This window comes from Podarcis melisellensis (genome assembly GCF_964234715.1).
Source record: "Podarcis melisellensis genome assembly, chromosome: 3".
NCBI lineage: Eukaryota > Metazoa > Chordata > Lepidosauria > Squamata > Lacertidae > Podarcis > Podarcis melisellensis.
In genome coordinates, this window is record NC_138530.1 from 111,733,716 (window position 1) to 111,753,910 (window position 20,195).

Sequence of the window (20,195 nt, forward strand, 5' to 3'; positions counted from 1 at the left end):
ACCTCTGAATAAATATGCCTTGGTTTATGGTGTGTGTATCTTAAGTATATGCTTACTGTCTCCAGCACTCTTGGTTCATGGGTTCATTTCCATCTAAATTGCAGGTTTTTCTTGTGCCAATACAAAATGCAATAAGTACCGTATTTTTCGCACCATAGGACGCACTTTTTCCCCTCCAAAAATGAAGGGGAAATGTGTGTGCGTCCTATGGTGCGAATGCAGGCTTTCGCTGAAGCCTGGAGAGTGAGAGGGGTCGGTGCGCACCGACCCATCAGCTCTCCAGGCTTCGCACACCTCTCCGCAAGCAGCGGGAGCCCAGCGCTGGGCTCCCGCTGCTTGCGGAGAGGTGCCTGCATGCCGAAGCCTGGGCGCGCTGAGCTCAGCGCTTCGCGGACCTCTCCGCAAGCAGCGGGAACGCTCCCGCTGCTTGCGGAGAGGTGCCTGCATGCCGAAGCCTGGGCGCGCTGAGCTCAGCGCGTCCAGGCTTCGCGGACCTCTCCGCAAGCAGCGGGAACGCTCCCGCTGCTTGCGGAGAGGTGCCTGCATGCCGAAGCCTGGGCGCGCTGAGCTCAGCGCGTCCAGGCTTCGCGGACCTCTCCGCAAGCAGCGGGAACGCTCCCGCTGCTTGCGGAGAGGTGCCTGCATGCCGAAGCCTGGGCGCGCTGAGCTCAGCGCGTCCAGGCTTCGCGGACCTCTCCGCAAGCAGCGGGAACGCTCCCGCTGCTTGCGGAGAGGTGCCTGCATGCCGAAGCCTGGGCGCGCTGAGCTCAGCGCGTCCAGGCTTCGCGGACCTCTCCGCAAGCAGCGGGAGCGCCTGTTTGGGGCCTGGGGGGGGGAAATAATTTTTTCCCCTTTATTTCCCCCCAAAAAAACTGGGTGCGCCCTATGGTGCGAAAAATACGGTATGTCACTAAAAACTCCATACCAAAAGATAACAAAGAATAGTAATGCTATTAATATTGGCCTTGATTTGTCTGAATTTTACTTGTTGGGGTTCTGTTTGGGATCCATCTAACTCCAGTTTTAAAATAGTCACATTGCTTGACAATTTGCTTCCAGGTCCAATTCAGGGTGCTCACATTTGTGCTTAAAGCCCTAAATAATTTAGACCCCAAATATCTGACTGCATCCATCCCTCTCTTAACACCTCAAATGGCCTTCTTGGGAGTTCTGCCACCCAGGTCTGGGGTGCATAGCAGTCCAAGAGAGGGCCTTCTCTGTTGGAGCCCCTAAACTGTGGAATTCCCTCCTCACAGAAGTGTGGGCAGCTTCATTATGTAGTTTTTATTGTATGCCGAGTACATACTGCTCCCCTGGCCTTTGATGAAATAAAACTGATACTCCTCCTACCTCTTACGTATTTTTTTAAGGAAAGCAGTGGCAGTACAGTGTATAAATCTCAAGGCCACTTGCAACTGTGAGGCAAACCTCACACTAGTGCTAATTGAAGGTCAAAAAGCGCCCGTTACTTATTTACCGTATTTTTTGCTCTATAAGACTCACTTTTTCCCTCCTAAAAAGTAAAGGGAAATGTGTGTGCGTCTTATGGAGCGAATGCAGGCTGCACAGCTATCCCAGAAACCAGAACAGCAAGAGGGATCGCTGCTTTTACTGCGTAGTGATCCCTCTTGCTGTTCTGGCTTCTGAGATTCAGAATATTTTTTTCTTGTTTTCCTCCTCCAAAAACTAGGTGCGTCTTGTGGTCTGGTGCGTCTTATAGAGCGAAAAATACGGTAAATATTTCTCAACTAAACTTTCAGAGGACGTATTACAAAACGATGTGCAGCATAAAAATAGAATACCACAATGGTATAGGTGATTTGACAATATTTTTTCCAAGCATAATAATTCTATTTCAGCAAAGCCTTCTCTGAATTCTGGATCTGAAATTTTAATAGACGATCTACAAGGAATTTTTCCAACTCAGTAATATCTATTTGGCGCCAGTTTGAGGTTTGTCTTACAGCTACGTTGAAGGTTTTTTTTGCCACTTTCAGTGTTTCTTTTCTTGTGCAGATTCTTGTTACTCTGTCCTGAAAAAGTTTTTTTTTCCTCAACAAGGCTCAGCTTTACTCCAGAATATCCAACTTTTCCTTTGTTTGTGTGGGGAGAGGCCATTTTTCTGAATTTATTTTTAGATTTCATCTTTTCACATCTGTGTTTTTTGGTTATCAAGGGTGCTGGGTTTGAGACATCATTTGGTTACCCATACTCCACAGGTTTGAATAAACCAAATTACATATTAGGAATTGGGTCAAAGAAATGGGAGGATCAATATTACATTTGGGGATTACAGAGAGCAATGGTCTTCCACTGGCTTGGAAACAAGCATTTTGATTGGGAGTGTAGAGTTTGAGGGCATACCAGTGAATGTTTGGATCATTTTCTTAGGAAATCTGTTTATTTTCCTCAACAGGAGGCTGCACTACTTTATCTGTTTTTTCATTGAGGCAAATGAATACCAAGAATTCTTGAGGATACACTGAATGTCACTGTGTATCCTGAAACCCTGAGAGGAATATGCCTGCTCAGGGATACTACAAGCAAACCATTCTTTCTCTCCTCTACTCCCAACCAGTTTTGTGTTTTTGTTTTCCAGCTGGCACTCAAAACATCTTGTGCCTTGTGGAGGTCCCAATTGAGTTAGAAGGGGAGGGGTGCCCCCTCTTAGGTCTCTTAACTTTTCGGTTGCCTTTCTGCATATGTTGCAGTTCATCAGAGCATGGTGATTTCTCCCTCTTGTTTCACAGTGACCGTATTCTGGCTCCACTTTTGCTAAGACTCATCACTACCTTAGTTTTCTGTTAAAGGGACTGAGGCACTTGTGAAGCAAATCAAGTCTTTAATTTAACCACAAATAGAATCCATTGCTTTCTAGCCTTGCGTAATTCTTGGTAAATATATACATGGGCTTAATGTAGAAATAGACACACACTAGACTGCACTAAATCTACACACTTATTTTACTGTAGCTAATTTTTTTAATAGTTTGCATTTAGGCTGTCCCTAGGGTTCCAGCCTAAAAGCCAAGAAGTGCTCTGCACAAGGCTTTCTTACAGTTCTGTTAAATAGATATTCTGAATATTAACCATTATTGACTACTTCATTATGGAACTTGCTCCTGCAGGAAGTGAACTTTACTACCTCAATTGTTTTTAAATGGATGCTAAAAAGCTGGTTGTTTGCATCTAATTTTAACTGATTATGGCTGGCCTGGGCTTTTAAGCATAATTTAATTGCTGGTTTTATTTATATTTACTATTTTACTGCTGGTTTTTATTGGATTCTTTTTTAAGTTGATCTGAACCTCCTTTGAAAGGGCTGTGCCAAAGATGAAGAAAGAACTGAATGTTCTTGATTATGTTTAACTTACAAACATTCGCATAGAATTATTTGCAACTCACAGGTGGTTATGGTTAAAAATATGGCTGTAACTTCAGGTGTTTGCATGTGAAATGCAGAGTTTCTTTTTCACAGAGACATACATATCACATATAGAAGATACAACCTCAATTGATAATTCCCATTTTAAAATGGGCACAATTCAAAATAGTTCCCTATGGTATGCAAGATTTGATAAAATATATAAGGTTGACAGTATTCTGAAGAGCATTTCCTCTCTTTTTTCTTTTCTTTTTGCATAAGACATAAAATGATGCCATATAGAATTTATCTTTGTCTCTCATACTCCATTGAGATGTAAATTTTCTTGCAATTAAATGCTCATATTATTCTGTACATTTTGCTCCTATGAAGTTGTCACTTTCCAGTTTTCAGCCAGTTCTATTCTAGCAGCTACTAGCAGTGGCCCACTTATGTGATGCATCTCTTTTTCAGGTTCTTAAAAACTATCTAGTGATGCTATTCCAGGGTCCTTTGCTAGGTGATGGTAATGGTGTATTTTATGTTCTCAAACATATTTTTAGAGATCTCTCTAATAGAGGGACTGAATCACCACATGAAGAACTTGTTTCTCTGCATCCCTTGCTTCTGAACCTTAAATGGCGTAAGGTTCCATCATGACACTTGACCAAATGAGTACCTAAATACTGGCAGTGAACTACTTTCATTCATCGCGGGAGAGAATTTGGCCTCCTATTTGTGTTTGCCTCTTTCTCTGCCCGAATTCACACCCCAGCATGCTCTGAGCCATGTAGATTCATCACAATTCTAATTACTTGTTTTTGACAGACTCCCCAATAAAAACTTGCATCTCTTGTAAGACAAGTATTTTTTGCAGCTTACCCTGTAGTGCTTCCCCTTAACAGCAGCTGTATTCAAATTCGTTGGGGATTCAAGTACTACTACTACCTCAAGATTTCTGTTCATATGAGATGGTGAAACTGCGTTGTAGAAGTTGAATCAGATTCTAAACTTGAAAAAGTGGAGAAAACCACATGCTGGCATAAGCTTAGCAGCTCCTTTCTCAAGGGAGTGTGTTGGGTTTGACAGAGGCCCATCTAGTCCATCATTCTGTTATCACAGGGAATAACCAGGTGCCTGTGGGAAGCCCATAACCAGGACATGAGTGCAATTGTCCTCTCCCATTGTGATCTCTAGCACCTGGTATTTAGAGAGATTGCTCTGATACTGAAGTATGTAAGCCAGTATGACTAGTAGCCATTGATAGCCTTATCATTCCTTCCTGTTTTTAGGATACTAGAAGAAATACCCGTAAGAACGCTAAAGATATCTTCCTAATTTCTTTCTAGTTCATATTCCTTAATCATTAATGTGTTTCAAAATACAGTTAGGCTGTATTCCAACTCTTCTTACCTGGGAGCAAGCCCCACTGAATTCAGTAAAACTTCTGAGACGATATGGTTAGGATTGCACTGTTAGCTGAACTACAGAGAAGTAATAATAGCCCTATTTCTATGGGGGTATTGTCCCTATTCCCTCTTCCCCAACTCAATTTCTGTCAATGCGCTACCTCTTTTTAGTGTTCTGTTTTTAAGGCTTGTTTCTCTCATATCTTCTTTTTCTTTGTAGGTTAACATCGCTTTCATAGTAAGCCTGAGCAGTCGCTCCTTGTGTGGAAACCAGGCTGTACAGTGAAACCACCTGCTGTCCAGCCCAACTCTGTCAGGAGGTACTCTTCAGATGCTCCTGGGTCTGATACTGTCCAAAACCTTCAGCAGCTAACTCAAACCAGAGGTGTAGAGTTCTGAATTTTGTAAGGAACATAACCAGCCTTGCAAATAAGTCTGCCCATTTATATGTGGACTTGAAAATACTTCTCAGAATCCGTATAATGTTCTTATTTTAGGCCTTTAAGGAACTGTTCTGGGGTTGCAAAAGTAAAAATCAAAAGAAAAACCCACAGTTGGCGGTGTTTCTACCTTGAAGTAATTTCAGAGAGGTAGTCATCCACACTACAGAAAGAGGAACACATAGAAAAGCCAGCCTGCTGAAACACCTGAAAAAGTCCTTATTGGCTCAGACTTGCACTGTTTTAAAATAAGTTTGTTTATTTCATGTCTTTGAATCTAAAGGTTGACATCCCTTTCCTTTATGACTGAACTTGAATATCAGGCTTCTATGGTTACTCTCACCTTTCTTCCAAACAAGAGCCTGTTTACATTTTATCAAAAAGAGCTTTTGGTAGTAGGGCTTTGCAGGTCCACTGCACCCTCCAGGGCTTAATGCAAGTCAGGCCTTATAGTGCATTGTCCCAGCATCTATTTCTAATTCAAGGTTCTGTCTGAATAAATCTTGCAGTACCAGGGCACCTATGTATCTGCAGAGCCTTCCTACGTCGCTGTATAACTGTAGATGACCCATGCACATCTACAAAGTTGAAATGTGTGGATTTTAAAAAATCATGATTTAGGCCCCTTTCTTTGATTCTAGCCAGTTTGTTAACTACAGACACCTCTATACATTAAATTAATAGGGTTGTAGTCAGCTAATATATACTCAGAGTAAATGACCCAATGAGATTAATGGCCATGACTAACTTGGGTTCATAAATTTCAATAGTTCTACTCTGAGTAGAGGTTAGTTCCCTACAACCCATAGTTATTTACTAACCTTTGCCGATGACTTAAGTCTCAGATCAAGCAGGATTCTGGGAAGTTAGGTGGTGAGCTATTAAATTACAAATATTCCAACTGACCTCTGTCATCGCAGGTAACGGAATCCGAAAGACAAGCAGTTGCTTTGCTTCTGCAAGGGAAGGTGCTGGCTATATAATCCACAAGTGTACAGAACGCTAACTGGGCTTGGTAGTGATCTTTATCATTCATCTACTGTGGCTGGCACCTACTAGTCTGGGAGCGAATCACTTGCTCAATAGACTAGTGGTTGTTTACAAGCCTGAAAAACTTTTTCTTGTGATCAGCGAAAGTTCTTGTTCAAACTGTGTGTGATGCTGCTGCTGAGCATGTGATTGCCAGCACCTCTCGCACACTTGTTAGAATACCATTTTGCTCAGAAATTCTTTCTGTTTTGCCACTGGTATGGATGGTATTCTTTTCACTTGACATTTGCTCTCTCTTCTACTTCTGTTGACATCTGCTCTGCACTTGCAATATCTGGACCATCCTTCTAGTTCTACACTTGCATCAATGCTTTTCAGTTGTTCCCCATGCCCATGGTACTCAATTTGACAAAATGTAACTGGACGTTACAGTGAAAATTCTTGTTACTATACTAGTGACACAACTGGTAATCAGTTAATGATAAGTAACCATTTACATCACAGTGTTTGAGAGCTGTGTGTTAAAATAGCCCCTGTGCTATCTCTTCGCAGGTGATAACAGTGTGCATGTAATACAAGTTTTCAGGCAATATAAATATCCATCTATATGGTTTAGCGTCTTAACACTATCAAAGTTAATCAGATCTTTAATAAAACATTTTCACTTATAACTGAAACATAATAGGTAATTCTAAGAAAATGAACATTTCATTAAAACATGCCTGAAGGTTTTGTCATCTTTCCCTGCTAATTGGAGAACTGGCCATGGAAAACATTCATTAGTCTTCTGCCCATCCCTAAACTATTCCTCTGTAGGTAGAATACTGAGTATTATAAGACTGCAGTTAGTGAGATTTTCGGAAGTGCCTGAGTAACTTGAGGCCTCAGTTTTCTGTGGAAGTTTATAAAACTTTCACTCTTGGGTACTTTAGAAAAATCTCATGAGCTCTTCTCTTCTTTTAAGATGACTTTGTAGAGAGACAAGTGGGCTTCTTAATGTTCACTGTTGGTATAGGAAGACCTAGATAAGCACTGCAAGAATAAAAAAGGGCTTGTTAAAAGAATAGTCATGTCATGGGAAACTTATTACCACCTGTGGCTATAGCTTACAGTCAAGTCTCATCTGAAAGATAACAGTTGAACAACTTGCTTGATTGGAATAGTGCCATAGCATTTCTCTTCTTTAAACAAAATTGTAGTTTCCCAATTCAAGTATTAATGAGGTCTGGTCTTGGTTGGCTTGAAATCTTAGCGCAGACTAATCTGCCATGTTCACAATGTAATGTTAAAAATATGCAGGTACAGTTCACATATGGTACTAACAACATATAAACTATTACTTGAATGAGAGGTCTTGTGTGCTTCTACCAAACTTTAAACCTGTTTTCCTTCACAAATCTTATAGTACTAATTCAGTTCTACTGAGTGTAAATTATTTGGTCTCACTTAGTAACTCTTTCATTAGACACATGTCCAGATATCAGCCACTCCTAAGTTCCTGCTCTCATTTCCTCCATAGGCTTAATGTTCAACAATTTGAGTTACATTTCTTGGTTCCATGACTGGTGTATTGTCTTTTTCCTGGAATCCAGAGCAGTAACATAAGATGTATGCACCCTGCTATTCAATAGGGGGCTTGAAAACAGACGGTTCTGTACAACCAGTGCTTGAGAACAATTTCTCATCATAACAAAAGTGCACATTGATTGGCAACAATTGGTGCTTACCTGGGGGGAAAGCTAGATTTTCACCTGAGGGCTATGTATAATAGGGTTCTGGGTTGCATCTTCAGTCTGTTGACGTTACATAATGAAAGCCATGTAAGATCTTAAATTGGTTTTAGATCAACATGATGCATACATTTTAAAACTGCATCTTCATAAAGGGATTTATGACTAAAACTGCTTGTTTTTCTACAGACTTGTCTGGTGTTCTCAGCTTGAAGAAGATCTACAGTCATTACTGATCCCTTTTCTTGGCGTTACCTTTTTGAAGTGAAGTTTACCTAGCTTTCTAGTGTGAGCTTTCTTTTCAGACATCTCTAACGTTTGATCCATAATAGACAATCTATAGTTCAGCAATGTCCAAGTCGTTCCACCAGTCATCTCTAAGTAGGGATTCCCAAGGTCATGGACGTGACCTGTCTGCAGGAATAGGCCTTCTTGCTGCTGCTACTCAGTCTTTAAGTGTGCCAGCATCTCTTGGAAGGATGAACCAGGGTACTGCACGCCTTGCTAGCTTAATGAATCTTGGAATGAGTTCTTCATTGAATCAACAAGGATCTCATAGTGCACTGTCTTCTGCTAGTGCATCTTCCCATGCCTTACAGTCTATATTTAACATTGGAAGTAGAGGCCCACTCTCTCTGTCTTCTCAGCACCGCGGAGATACCGAGCAGGCCACTAACATTCTGGCCAGCTTTGGTCTGTCTGCTAGAGACTTAGATGAACTGAGTCGTTACCCTGAGGACAAGATCACTCCTGAAAACTTGCCTCAAATACTTCTGCAACTTAAAAGGAGGAGAGCTGAAGAAGGCCCTTCACTGAGTTATGGTAGAGATGGCAGATCAGCTGCACGGGATCCACCATACAGAGTTCCTAGGGATGATTGGGAAGAGAAAAGGCATTTTAGAAGAGATAGCTTTGATGATCGTGCTTCTAGTCTCAACCGAGTGGTTGACTATGATCATGGAAGTCGTTCTCAAGAGTCTGTTTATGACAGAATGGATTATGAAGATGACAGATTAAGAGATGGAGAAAGGTATAGGGATGACTCTTATTATGGTGAAACCTCGCATAAGTATCGTAAATTTGACAGTGAGTATGAGAGGATGGGTCGCGGCCCTGAGAGATCTCTCTTTGAGAAAAAGAGAGGTGCTCCTCCAGATAGCAATGTTGAAGACTTCCATGGACTCTTACCGAAGGTCTATCCCCATCTGTGCTCTATCTGTGATTTGCCTGTTCATTCCAATAAGGTGAGTTAAGCATCAGATGCTTATTTTTCTTTACTTTGTAGTCCCTGTTGCTTGTTTCTTTGCCTCAGTTTCTATGTTCTGATGACTTGCACAAAGGACTCAAAAGAGTTTGATACATGGTTTATTTTCAGGGCGCCATTAGCAAACACATTAAACCAGGGCTTCACATTAATATTTGTTTCACCCATATGGCTTAACTGCAGGTCAGTTATCATCTAGTCTATTTTATATTTTGCATCTGCATAGTCTCTTAACTTAATTTGGTGCAGAGGTTTTTCATTTTGGTTTGCAGTTATTCAAGAGGCTAGATTCAGCATTCCTTCCCATCTGTCTTGATTGCTGATTGATTTGTAGTTAAGATACGTCCTTGCACAACTCTGCTTTTTCCCCTCTTGTCCATGGCCAGCCAGAAAGCTTACTGTAGAGTCCTTGAAAAGAATTATAAGATTGCAGCTCACATTTTTAAATGAGTTCATTCTTTTTAAAAGTCACTTTAAAAACTGTTTTCATACTGTGTCTGAGACTTCTCATTTTTTCCTCCCCTTTCACAACCTTCTTAAACACTTCAGAATCACTTTTTATTACTACATATTGCATCTATCCCTTTTTAAAATCTCAGAAACATCAGTCTGCTGCTGTGCTATATCATGCTCTTGTTGGCGTTCTCTACTTATAAGATTAGTTCCTTATTAAAATTTTGATCCAACTTCATTCTTCATAATTAGGTTCTTGAACAAAATAGCAAGTGTCCTAGTATAGCTGTATTCAGATTTTCTGTTTTACAAGCTAGTCATCTATTTGTCAATTGGATACTGTCCTTGCTTTTTTAAAGCATGATGCATAGAATTCCAGGTAAGCATGCACATTGTGTTCTTAAGTTGGTTTCATTGGGTTGTCACTAACTGTATTTTCAGAAAATACCTTTATGAAACAAATCTGTTTTAGCAATAGTGAAAAAATGAAATGTATTTGCTCATCTTATTTACTGTTTGATTATCAACATATCAAAATTCACATTTTTTTCCTTACCAACAATACCTAATTTGAAGCCTTTATGGGTTACACTGAGGTGAATCTCAGATCTACAGAAGTTTAAAGGATGCCGTTATTTAAAACCCTAGGAACAGAAAATATCTTAAAATGGCATTTTTGTGATGTTCCATTGTGCACTTAAACCTACTCTTCTGGACAAAAGCTCTTTTCCTCAAGACATCTATTTCTCTTCAGCATATTAAAGTCTATAATTTCATCACAGTGTATATTCACTAATTGATTCAAAGGTTATACATGCTGAACTCTACATGCAGAATTCAGCTAATTGTTAAATGTTTAAAGCAGTTAAAGCTTTTATAGCACTGATTAAAAAACAAAAACCTTAATGGAAAGATGTTGATAAAAGTTGAGGAGACAGAAATCAATATGCAGTGCAATTTGTTCTCAACTGAAGAAGACTTAACGTTATAAAATTTGTATCTCATTGAAAGAAAAAATGCATGTTAAAACACTTTTGTATTGTTAGAATTAAGAGCTACATTGCCAATTTTGTTCCTTAGTGCAAGCAGTTCTGCTGAGGAGAGGGACACATTTTAAGGGGGAAATCTTCTAACATAGGTTATGTTAGATCCGCTATATACCTGTGGGTATAGGGCAGTATACAAATTTAATTTGTTGTTGTCTCTTTTCTGGAAGCTAAAATCACCATGGGGCCAGATTACATATGATAGCTGGAAGAGGGGAATTAATTATCCTCCCACCCAGCACTTTATTTGCTGAAGTGCCATCTTGTCATTGTGGACAGTTTTCATCAGGGCTCCCCTTCTCCATTCATCAGATAAGCATGCACACCCACACACCCCTTTATATCTGGGTATGTGTGTGTGTGTGTTTTAAAGTGAAAGATCCAGTCGTCTGTCTATTGGGTGATATCCAGTGTTAGTCATACTCAGAGTAGACTTACTGAAATCGTTGGGCTCTGGGCCATTGATTTCAAAGTATGATTTAGATGGCTGTCACCAGTCACGTCTAGTTGCACACTTCAGCAGACAGCTTCATGTTTAGACTTGTTCTGACTAGAAGAAACATCTTGCTGTAATTTCAGATGTTAGCCATTCACACACACACACGCTCTAGTGTTTCAGGCTTGGGGTTTAAATCTTTGAGTTTCTAAGTCCTGTACAGTGCAGTATCGAAACAAATTTGAAGAAAGCTTTTTATTAGGTATTCTGTGGTTTTATTGTGTATTTTTATGTTGTGAACCACCCTGTGATCTTCGGATGACGATGATATACAAAATTAATAATAATAATAATTTAGTAAGCAGGATTTGGGAATCTGGAATGAATAGGTTTTGACACTCAACAGTTTGGTTTGTCTGGGAAAAAAATCTGTGTAGAGTTTGGGGTATTTAAATTAGAGCAAGAAAAGCTTCAGCTGTTTCAAACAGATGAACTACTTATGCATTAGTGGGAAAAGGCTGTGGCTGTTGAAGAATGTTTTATCTTTCCTTGGGAGGGAGAGGTGGGAAGTAACGTTAATTATTCCTTACCTCTGTTAATCAAATATCACTGCTAATATAATCTGTAGTGGAGTTAGTCAGGAGTGCTTCATCAAATTAAAGAAAGAACCAGGAAAACTCCCATTTACTCAGGATCCTCTGCTTAGTAATCAGACACAAATGTCTGGCGGTCTGTTGAATGCTGGCGTTGATGCAGCTGGGCGGGGTATCCTGTTTTATATGGGAACCAAGTGTTGACGTCCTTTCACCTTAAATTGTGTGTGAAATTATAAGATTTAGTAGGCCTTCTGTATTTTAAAGTTTATATATTAAATGCCTTATGATTGCAAAAAAAAATAAAAAAAATTGAATATGAGAAATTGTACCCATGAATCTGTAGCACATTGCTTTTCATGAATCTGCCATTGATTGCAAATGCCCTAAAAAAACAAAGCCTATGGTTTGCAGGGGCCGGTATTGTACTTTATGCCACTTCTCAAGTTGGTGACCCCTGCCACAGACCTATCTAGATAGCTACCGTATTTACTCAAATGTAATACTCACATTTTTTTGGCCAAATTACATCACGAAAATTAGGGTGTGCATTAGATTTGATGGCACATTTACATTTGCCAGCAAATACTTTTCTGGTTTCAAGGTTTTTGAAAATTTAGGTGTGAATTACATTCAGTGGTGTGTTGCATTCACGTAAATATGGTAATACCGTTCCTGGTCACTTACCTATGGCTAACTGTGTTAGTCTTTAATGTTAAACGGGGATTAAAAGCTAGTTACGGAACTGGTTAATGTTAAAGCATGATTAGTAGATGTGATTCTTTCTCCTTTTCATTACAAGCTGGTTTTCTGAATGATACAACGCAAAATAAGGCATGCTATCTTACTAGCAGAGTCTTGAAAATAATGAAAGGAATGTGCCCTCTTGCTGCATCTCTATTCCTTCTTCTCCTAAAAGTATTGTTCTGTGCAGCAGCCACAGTATTCAGTAGTTCCTCCCCAGCCCGGAAATGCAGCAAACTATTTATCTTGGTAGGCACGCTGGTCGCACTGTGGTCTAAACAACAGAGCCTAGGGCTTGCAGATCAGAAGGTCAGCGGTTCGAATCCCCACTACGGGGTGAGCTCCCGTTGTTCGGTCCCAGCTCCTGCCAACCTAGCAGTTTGAAAGCACATCAAGTTCAAGTAGATAAATAGGTACCACTCCAGCGGGAAGGTAAATGGCATTTCCGTGCGCTGTTCTGGATCGCCAGAAGCGGCTTAGTCATGCTGGCCACATGACCCGGAAGCTGTCTGTGGACAAACGCCGGCTCCCTCAGCCTATGGAGTGAGATGAGCTCACAACCCCAGAGTCGTTTGTGACTGGACCTAACGGTCAGGGGCACCTTTACCTTTACCTTTATTTATCTTAGTGGAAATGTACTTTTGCAGAAGCGTTTTACACCAACAAAAAGCAGCCGTCTATTAGAATTGCATTGAAAACAAGTTTTAATAACTTCTAAATGTATCTTCAGGTACGCTGCATCAAAGTCTGTTAAGGATGGCCAGAATGTGGGTTCTTTGAATCTTCTGTTTTATATCCTGATCGCTCCTTTTCCAACTTTTTGTAATCATTAGAATGCAAAACTCGTAAGCAGTAGGTTCCATCCAATGGTGGCTTTGCACAAGTGGGGAATAACTTCAGTTTACACACAATGAGTTTCACTCAGTATTTCCCATTCACCCACTACAGCTGCCCTTTCCTCCTGAAAAGCTGCCTTGGGGACCCGCTGTAACAGTATCTGATACTATGCAGAGAGTTGTCGCACATACGATGTGAATTGGCTGCCTAATGTGCTTCCCACTGGCACAAAGCTACAATTGGATACAAACTAATCTGATGTTTGAATGTCAAAAAGAGGGACATAAAAGTTAGGCTCTTTTGTGCACTTACCTGGACATAGGCACCACTGAATACTTACTTCAGAGGATACATGGATAGGGTTGCATAGTTAGATGGCTGATTTAACACTCAGGTTTACACTTTTTCCAGAATACACTGGAGTTCTGATTGTCATTGTTTGGATGACACTTTTGGTACCCTTTTGATCATGATACAAGTCTTCTAAGATAAAGGCATTTACTTAACACGTGAGAATTTGGTTGACTTGCAAATGATTCCGTAGGTGTTTGAAGTAAGTTTTAAAATAACTTTGTTGTAGATAATTTTGACTTTGTACTTTTGCTGCAGGAGTGGAACCAGCATATCAATGGAGCAACACACAGTCGACGTTGTCAACTTCTCCTGGAAATGTATGGATCTAAATGATTTTAAATGTCCCTTTTTCATTGTAATTGCAATGTATATTTGTTTCAGGAAACTTCAAAGTTACAATATGCAAAGTTTGAAAACAATTAGCTTATTCAAACTGTTCCAGCAACAAACAAGAATAGATCACATCTTCAAGCTGACACTTGGTGTACTATTTTAGATTTGTTTGAAACATTCCATGAAGCTATTTATCTTTTGTAGGATATTATACTGACATTTTTGGCAAAGCAGTACAATAGCTGCATAAAAAGCCCCAACCTTCACATCTGACTGACATCTACATAATTAACTATTTGGGGGTGAGGTCCATATTAATATCACAAATAAATGTGGATGGTTGGTTATGGACTTGGGGCTCTTCACCAGACTTATAAACATTTTACAGGTGATAGCCAGCTATGGCAGCCTGCTTACACATCGGACTTCCCATGTCTTTCCTTTCCCATGTGCCTCTGAAATGTGCTGTAGAGAGTTGAGGAACTGCAGATGGGAGACAAAGAGGTCATGTCCGAACTGCTGGTGCAAAATTGGATCTCGCTCCATATCTTGTTAAACCACTCTTCTTTAAAGCCATCTATATTAGCAACTATGAAAATATTCCATGGCAATCAATTTTATAAATTAATGTTAAGGGGGAAATATATTGACATGAAACCTGCTGCAAATTGGTTGTAATTGCATGATCCAAAGTTTTAACATGTTGAGTATGTGGAAATAATTTCTCTCCATACCCTTAATATAATTATCTCATGGATAATAGTTCATTTTATAAATCTCCCAAGTCTCCTCATCAGTTTTCACCAGACTAAGAGTGAATTTGAGTATTCTGTCATAAAATCTCAGGGTGCATTGAGATGTGGCATTGATATAAGCAAACTTACAATTCAGGTTCAAATGGTATGCAGTATTCAGAGTAGGTTACATTATTGCGATATCCACAGAACTCACTTCCAGGTATTTATGCAATGGATTCTGGAAGCTAAAGATGGATTGTCGTGGCCATTTGGTTTCACATTAACTGGTACGTTTCATCAGTTCAGCTATATTTTAACAGTGCCTTTCTAGTGACAGAAGCCTCTTTGAGCCTGTGGAGACTTTCACGAATGGAAGGGGGTGCAAGGTTCACAAATTCCTCCTTTCCAGTACCCTCTTCCATCAGCAAAATTATTCCCAAGCCCTCTATAGCAAATTTGAGAGGCTAAAGAAGGAATAATCTGAAATTTTCTCACTCTTTCTGTTCATGAAAGCTTCTATACAGGAACCTTTCATCAGCAAAGGGACACAATTGGGTATAATCCATCTGAAATAAGATAAGGTTCATAATGCTGAGGTTTTTTATTCTCGGAATACATTTTTTAACATTAATGTGCTAAGGTGGAAAATATATCTGCATAGTATCTCTCCAGCCACGATATGAGTTGCAGACAGTGATCTTACAGACTTTGTTTTCCTTTAAAGATATCCTGAATGGAACCCTGAAAGTGATTCTGGACCTGGAATGTAAGTAAAAACTACCAAGTAGAAGGAAACAAGTTTACAGCTTCTCTCAATACCATGATACAGATGAGCTCTGGAGCTAGTTGAGTAGTTTCCTAGTATAGTACTGAGGTTCAGTGCTAGATGATTAGAAAACGATCTACTTAGCTTGAACTTGAGCAGTACAGTGGGGAGTATATTTCCAGAACAGCACACATGGAATGGAAGGGGGATATCATTCCCTCAAGCAAGCTGAAATGCTTGCGCTGGCAAAACATTATTCTACATTGAATTCCACCCTAAGCCACTTAGGTGGCATTCAACTACATTTTACTCATGGTAGACCCATTGGAGGTTTGGTTCCTGGACCTGAGCTTCCCCACCTCCGCCTTAAAGTCTTCATCTACATGGCATAATAATGCCAGTATCTTGCAAAAGTTGAATACATCGCAGCATTTTCCATCTGAGCAGCAGCAGCCATGTATGTGGTTTTTTCCACAAACACACTCCTCAGAAAAATCTGTGGGGAAGCCCCATGAAATCCTCCCTTGACATTTACAGTACACTCCAAGGTTAGACACTCATGAATTAGCAGAGGTGGCTTTTAGGGGGAGAGAGTTGCATGTCTTCTCACAGGTCTAATTACCGGCTGCAATGTCATTCACCCTAGAGTTAATTAGCCAGGACACATCCTGTCAAAAATAGATGCTGCTAGACCAAGCGTAATTGTGAATGGCTCGATTTCATTGCCCCGCTGAAAGGCACTGGATCACTTTTTAGTAATCAGAAGAGTTAAAATTGTCAGATATTTAATATTGCCTGTTAGAACGTTTCCACACAAACTGCATGCATGAATATCACTGTCAGAAGTGATGCGTGAATGGATTAGCCACAAGCTTATCTGAAATTTGTGTGAAGAGGCCTGCTGAGTAAATGCCCACAACTATCTGCACATAAAAGTAAACTGATGTGGTGGGACTCTGGCTCACCACCTTTTGACTTTTAGTCTGACATCTTTGCATTTGAATTCAAAACTAGATTGAAGATTATGTAAATATTTTATTTTATTTGAAGGTTAATGTGGATTCATTTTTGTGTGTGTGAACTTCCAGGGGTGATCCATTTATGTTGCAGTCAACAAATCCTGCTCCGGGAATTCTGGGGCCGCCACCGCCACCATTTCATCTGGGAGGGCCTCCACCTGGGTCAAGAGGTAATAATATGAAATGCATCTTGAAGTGGACTCTTAAACTTGTAGCTTCTGGCTATACATAGTATGCTTTGCTGGTCAGTAGGGAATTGTGCTGTGCAAATGTCGTAAGAGCCAAGTGTCAGGGACAAGCAGGAGTCCAAACGACGGGCATGGGGGCAGGAGGTGGATCTGGGGAAGGCACCAGTGATTTCCGTGGTTCTATACCACCCTTGAAGCAGAGGAAAGAGGACATGGCTGGGCAGTCAGAGATGGGGGAATAGAAGGTGGGGACTATTGGCAAAACCTGTTGGTGTTTCGCAGCTTTCTGACTAGTTGCAGGACCTTAGCCAGACCTAGCAGAGTAAATGTAGAATTCACGAAAGCAATTGGCAACTTGGCTGCAGACAGGGTGGACGAAGCAGGAACCAGGAACTTGTAGTTAGGTGTTTATTATATATATTATATACAGTGGACTATTTACAGGAACAGAACACGGATCTTTAGCTAGCTCTCTCATACACGACTCACAACTCCTACACTCGAACTCATACTCGTACTAACACACACTCCAGTTAGTAGGCCATTAATCATTATTCCCATAAGAGAGCTTGACCAATCGTGGAGCTGTCTCCATGCCTCTGTATCACCAGGCAGACTTACTCCTTCACATTGCCTTGGCTGTCGGCCAAACCCTAATTAACTCTGTGTGTGTAGCTGCACATATGCAGATTCCCAACAGGATGTTGCGCAGGCGCACCCTGAGTTGCAGAATAGCGCATCGATTGAAGAGACAGAGAGAATTGGGCCATTAGAATCTCCTCCATCCCCTCTCCCACTGTCTCCAAGGACAAAGAGGGACATAAAGCGACTGGAGCATCTGGAGCTGCCACACAGGAGAAGTCGATGGTTGCTTGCACCCACTGCATCAGAAGAGAGGGGTTTTTAATGTGCTCATGGAGGCATGCTAGCACTGTTGCTCCAACTGTCTGGATCAGCAAAGTTTGAAGAATTAGCTATTTAGTAGGAATGGTGCATGTAATTCTTGCACCATAGGAGCTCATGCAATCAAGTGCTTTGCCAGTAAAGAATGAAATTTCCAATAATGTTTCCTCATTGGGGGCTGGGTGTGCTTAGGACATCAGAAGTCAGAAAATGGGAATCTCAAGAAATCCATAGCAGTACTAGAAAGCAAACTGTCAAAGAGCAGTGAGAGGCTTACCTCCAATCTTAGTGCTAAGCACCACAGTGCTAAAATCAGAGATACGTCTGCTCCTGCCGCTTGCACTTTGAATCACCTGTTGTCATATGAGTCTGGTGACTGACAGATTGGGAAACCCAGCTGTCAAAATTCCTCACAAAGGATGGGTCAGTTCTGGATCTCACCTCTGATTGGATTCAGTGCCCTACTGAACTAGGCCACATTTTGTTACTTACTCTACGCAAGATTACAACATATATGAAAGAATTTGACGTTGTGATATGTCACAGTGCCAACAGTCTTGTGAAATATAATCATTGTTTTTGTTCTCTTTCCCCACCCCCTTCCTGTTCCCCTTTTCTCTCCCCCAATGTGATTATTTTAAGGGTCTGGAAATGGAAGTATGCAAGGACCAAGGCACCTGCAGAAAGGCAGAGTGGTTAGTATTGACATAGGAACTGCTCTATAAAGACAGATATTCCCACTGTGTCTGTGGTTGTTTTAGACAATAAATATTGTTAATGAGGGTCTGCTTCTCACTTAAGTAGTCAGTTGTGCCCAGGCTGCAATGTGGAAAGAATTCACTTCTATACCACCTCTGTTTGTTACCCAGGTGAGGGACCACCTTTTAAATAAACCACAGAACCAAGGAAACTAATTTCAAGTCTAGCATCCAGGAGGCTCCCAGCTTTATTACAGCTATTGCAATAGGACAGAGCTCAACTCAACACACCAGTTAAAAAAGTCTGCCCCGAGGCACTCCAGAACAAAAGCTTATATATAGTAGTTCAGACACAGCGCACAAATATAAAACATTCTTGGGCACAAAACATCCCCTTTACATACGTTAAGAAAGCTCACAAGTCATTGGATAATATACATGTATGGCGTCTTCCTGCTTTCAGCTCTTTCCCCTTCCCCCGCTATTGCTTTTACCTTAGGATGCCCACAAGTGCCTAGGTCATTTGACCATGTTAGGTTACGGATGTCACACGTTGCTTCTGGTAACCAAGCCTGAGTTCAGAACTTGTTTACATTTTCTATCTCACTCTTTAGCCCCTTCTTGTCTCTGAGCCTCTGAGGAAACCTCAATGAGAGATTTGCCAGTGTTAACCAAAACAAGCTTGGAACAACATCCATAATGACCATTTGTGCCACTTTCAGGGTTAGATAGGATTTCTTGCTTATGGCTTAAAGAGCACAGGGATGGTAAGGTATAGCAACACGGGAACTATACATAAATGGGACGTGGGTGGCGCTGTGGGTTAAACCACAGAGTCTAGGACTTGCCGATCAGAAGGTCAGCAGTTTGAATCCCCACAATGGGGTGAGCTCCTGTTGCTCAGTCCCTGCTCCTGCCAACCTAGCAGTTCGAAAGCACGTCAAAGTGCAAGTAGATAAATAGGTGCCGCTCTGGCAGGAAGGTAAATGGCGTTTCCGTGCACTGCTCTGGTTCGCCAGAAGCGGCTTAGTCACGCTGGCCACATGACCCGGAAGCTGTATGCTGGCTCCCTCGGCCGGTAAAGCGAGATGAGCACTGCGACCCCAGAGTCGTCCACGACTGGGCCTAACGGTCAGGGGTCCCTTTACCTTTAACTACACATAAAACTACTCAGTGAAGCATTCCATCTTTCTAATAGGTTCAAGGCAATTACTATTTGAAACGTGGTTAAAATATACACCTTGGGTCTTTGATTCTTATATCAGTGGGATGTTGTCATCATTGTTCTTCCACTTAAAATCACTTTTAAACAAGAGTTTGGAAAAGGATTCTACCATGTGAACCTGCAGCCTGTATTTACCTCCAGTTTGATGTAATGTTGCCCAAACAGCTGAGAACATGATACACATTAACTGGCTTTGAGACCCTTCTGCATATTCAAGATCTCAGTGATGGTTTTTTTCCAAGTCTCTATTCAAGGCATCCATGCCAACATTTTTTACAAGTAAGGCCAACCTCTGCAAGCTTTCTGAGACCGTTTGCTTCCTGCTAATTTGGTCCCCCACCCGTTACTTCATACTCTTCAGACTAATCTGAGATGAAAGGCAATAGTATTCTGTTTTTAAATGTTGGCATTGACTGGTTCATCACAAAATCAGCCAGAAGAGATCATGTTCCAAAATGGGGTGGTTATTTTAACATTTACTTAGCTTAACAATTAAATTTATTGAATGCTACTCCTTGTCATTAACAGGAAACAAGCAGAGTTGTGCACATCATGGATTTTCAGAGAGGGAAAAACCTGAGATATCAGCTACTGCAACTTGTTGAACCATTCGGAATAATTACAAATCACCTAATCTTGAACAAAATCAATGAAGTAAGTGTTAAAA

General features: G+C 40.9%; 1 protein-coding gene across 2 annotated transcripts in view; it reads left to right on the forward strand.

Moving 5' to 3' along the window:
• The window catches only part of MATR3 (matrin 3), a 30,539-nt gene that overhangs the window by 2,728 nt on the left and 7,616 nt on the right, over positions 1 to 20,195 (forward strand). The window contains exons 2-8 of one of the 2 annotated variants that reach the window (XM_081906132.1): positions 4,993 to 5,092; positions 8,122 to 9,176; positions 13,915 to 13,976; positions 15,454 to 15,495; positions 16,584 to 16,684; positions 18,248 to 18,300; positions 20,057 to 20,182. In XM_081906132.1, the coding sequence (XP_081762258.1) occupies positions 8,283 to 9,176; positions 13,915 to 13,976; positions 15,454 to 15,495; positions 16,584 to 16,684; positions 18,248 to 18,300; positions 20,057 to 20,182 (1,278 nt within the window). In that variant the 5' untranslated portion in view covers positions 4,993 to 5,092; positions 8,122 to 8,282. The remainder of the gene's footprint in view (positions 1 to 4,992; positions 5,093 to 8,121; positions 9,177 to 13,914; positions 13,977 to 15,453; positions 15,496 to 16,583; positions 16,685 to 18,247; positions 18,301 to 20,056; positions 20,183 to 20,195) is intronic. The other variant, XM_081906133.1, reaches the window with a different exon arrangement.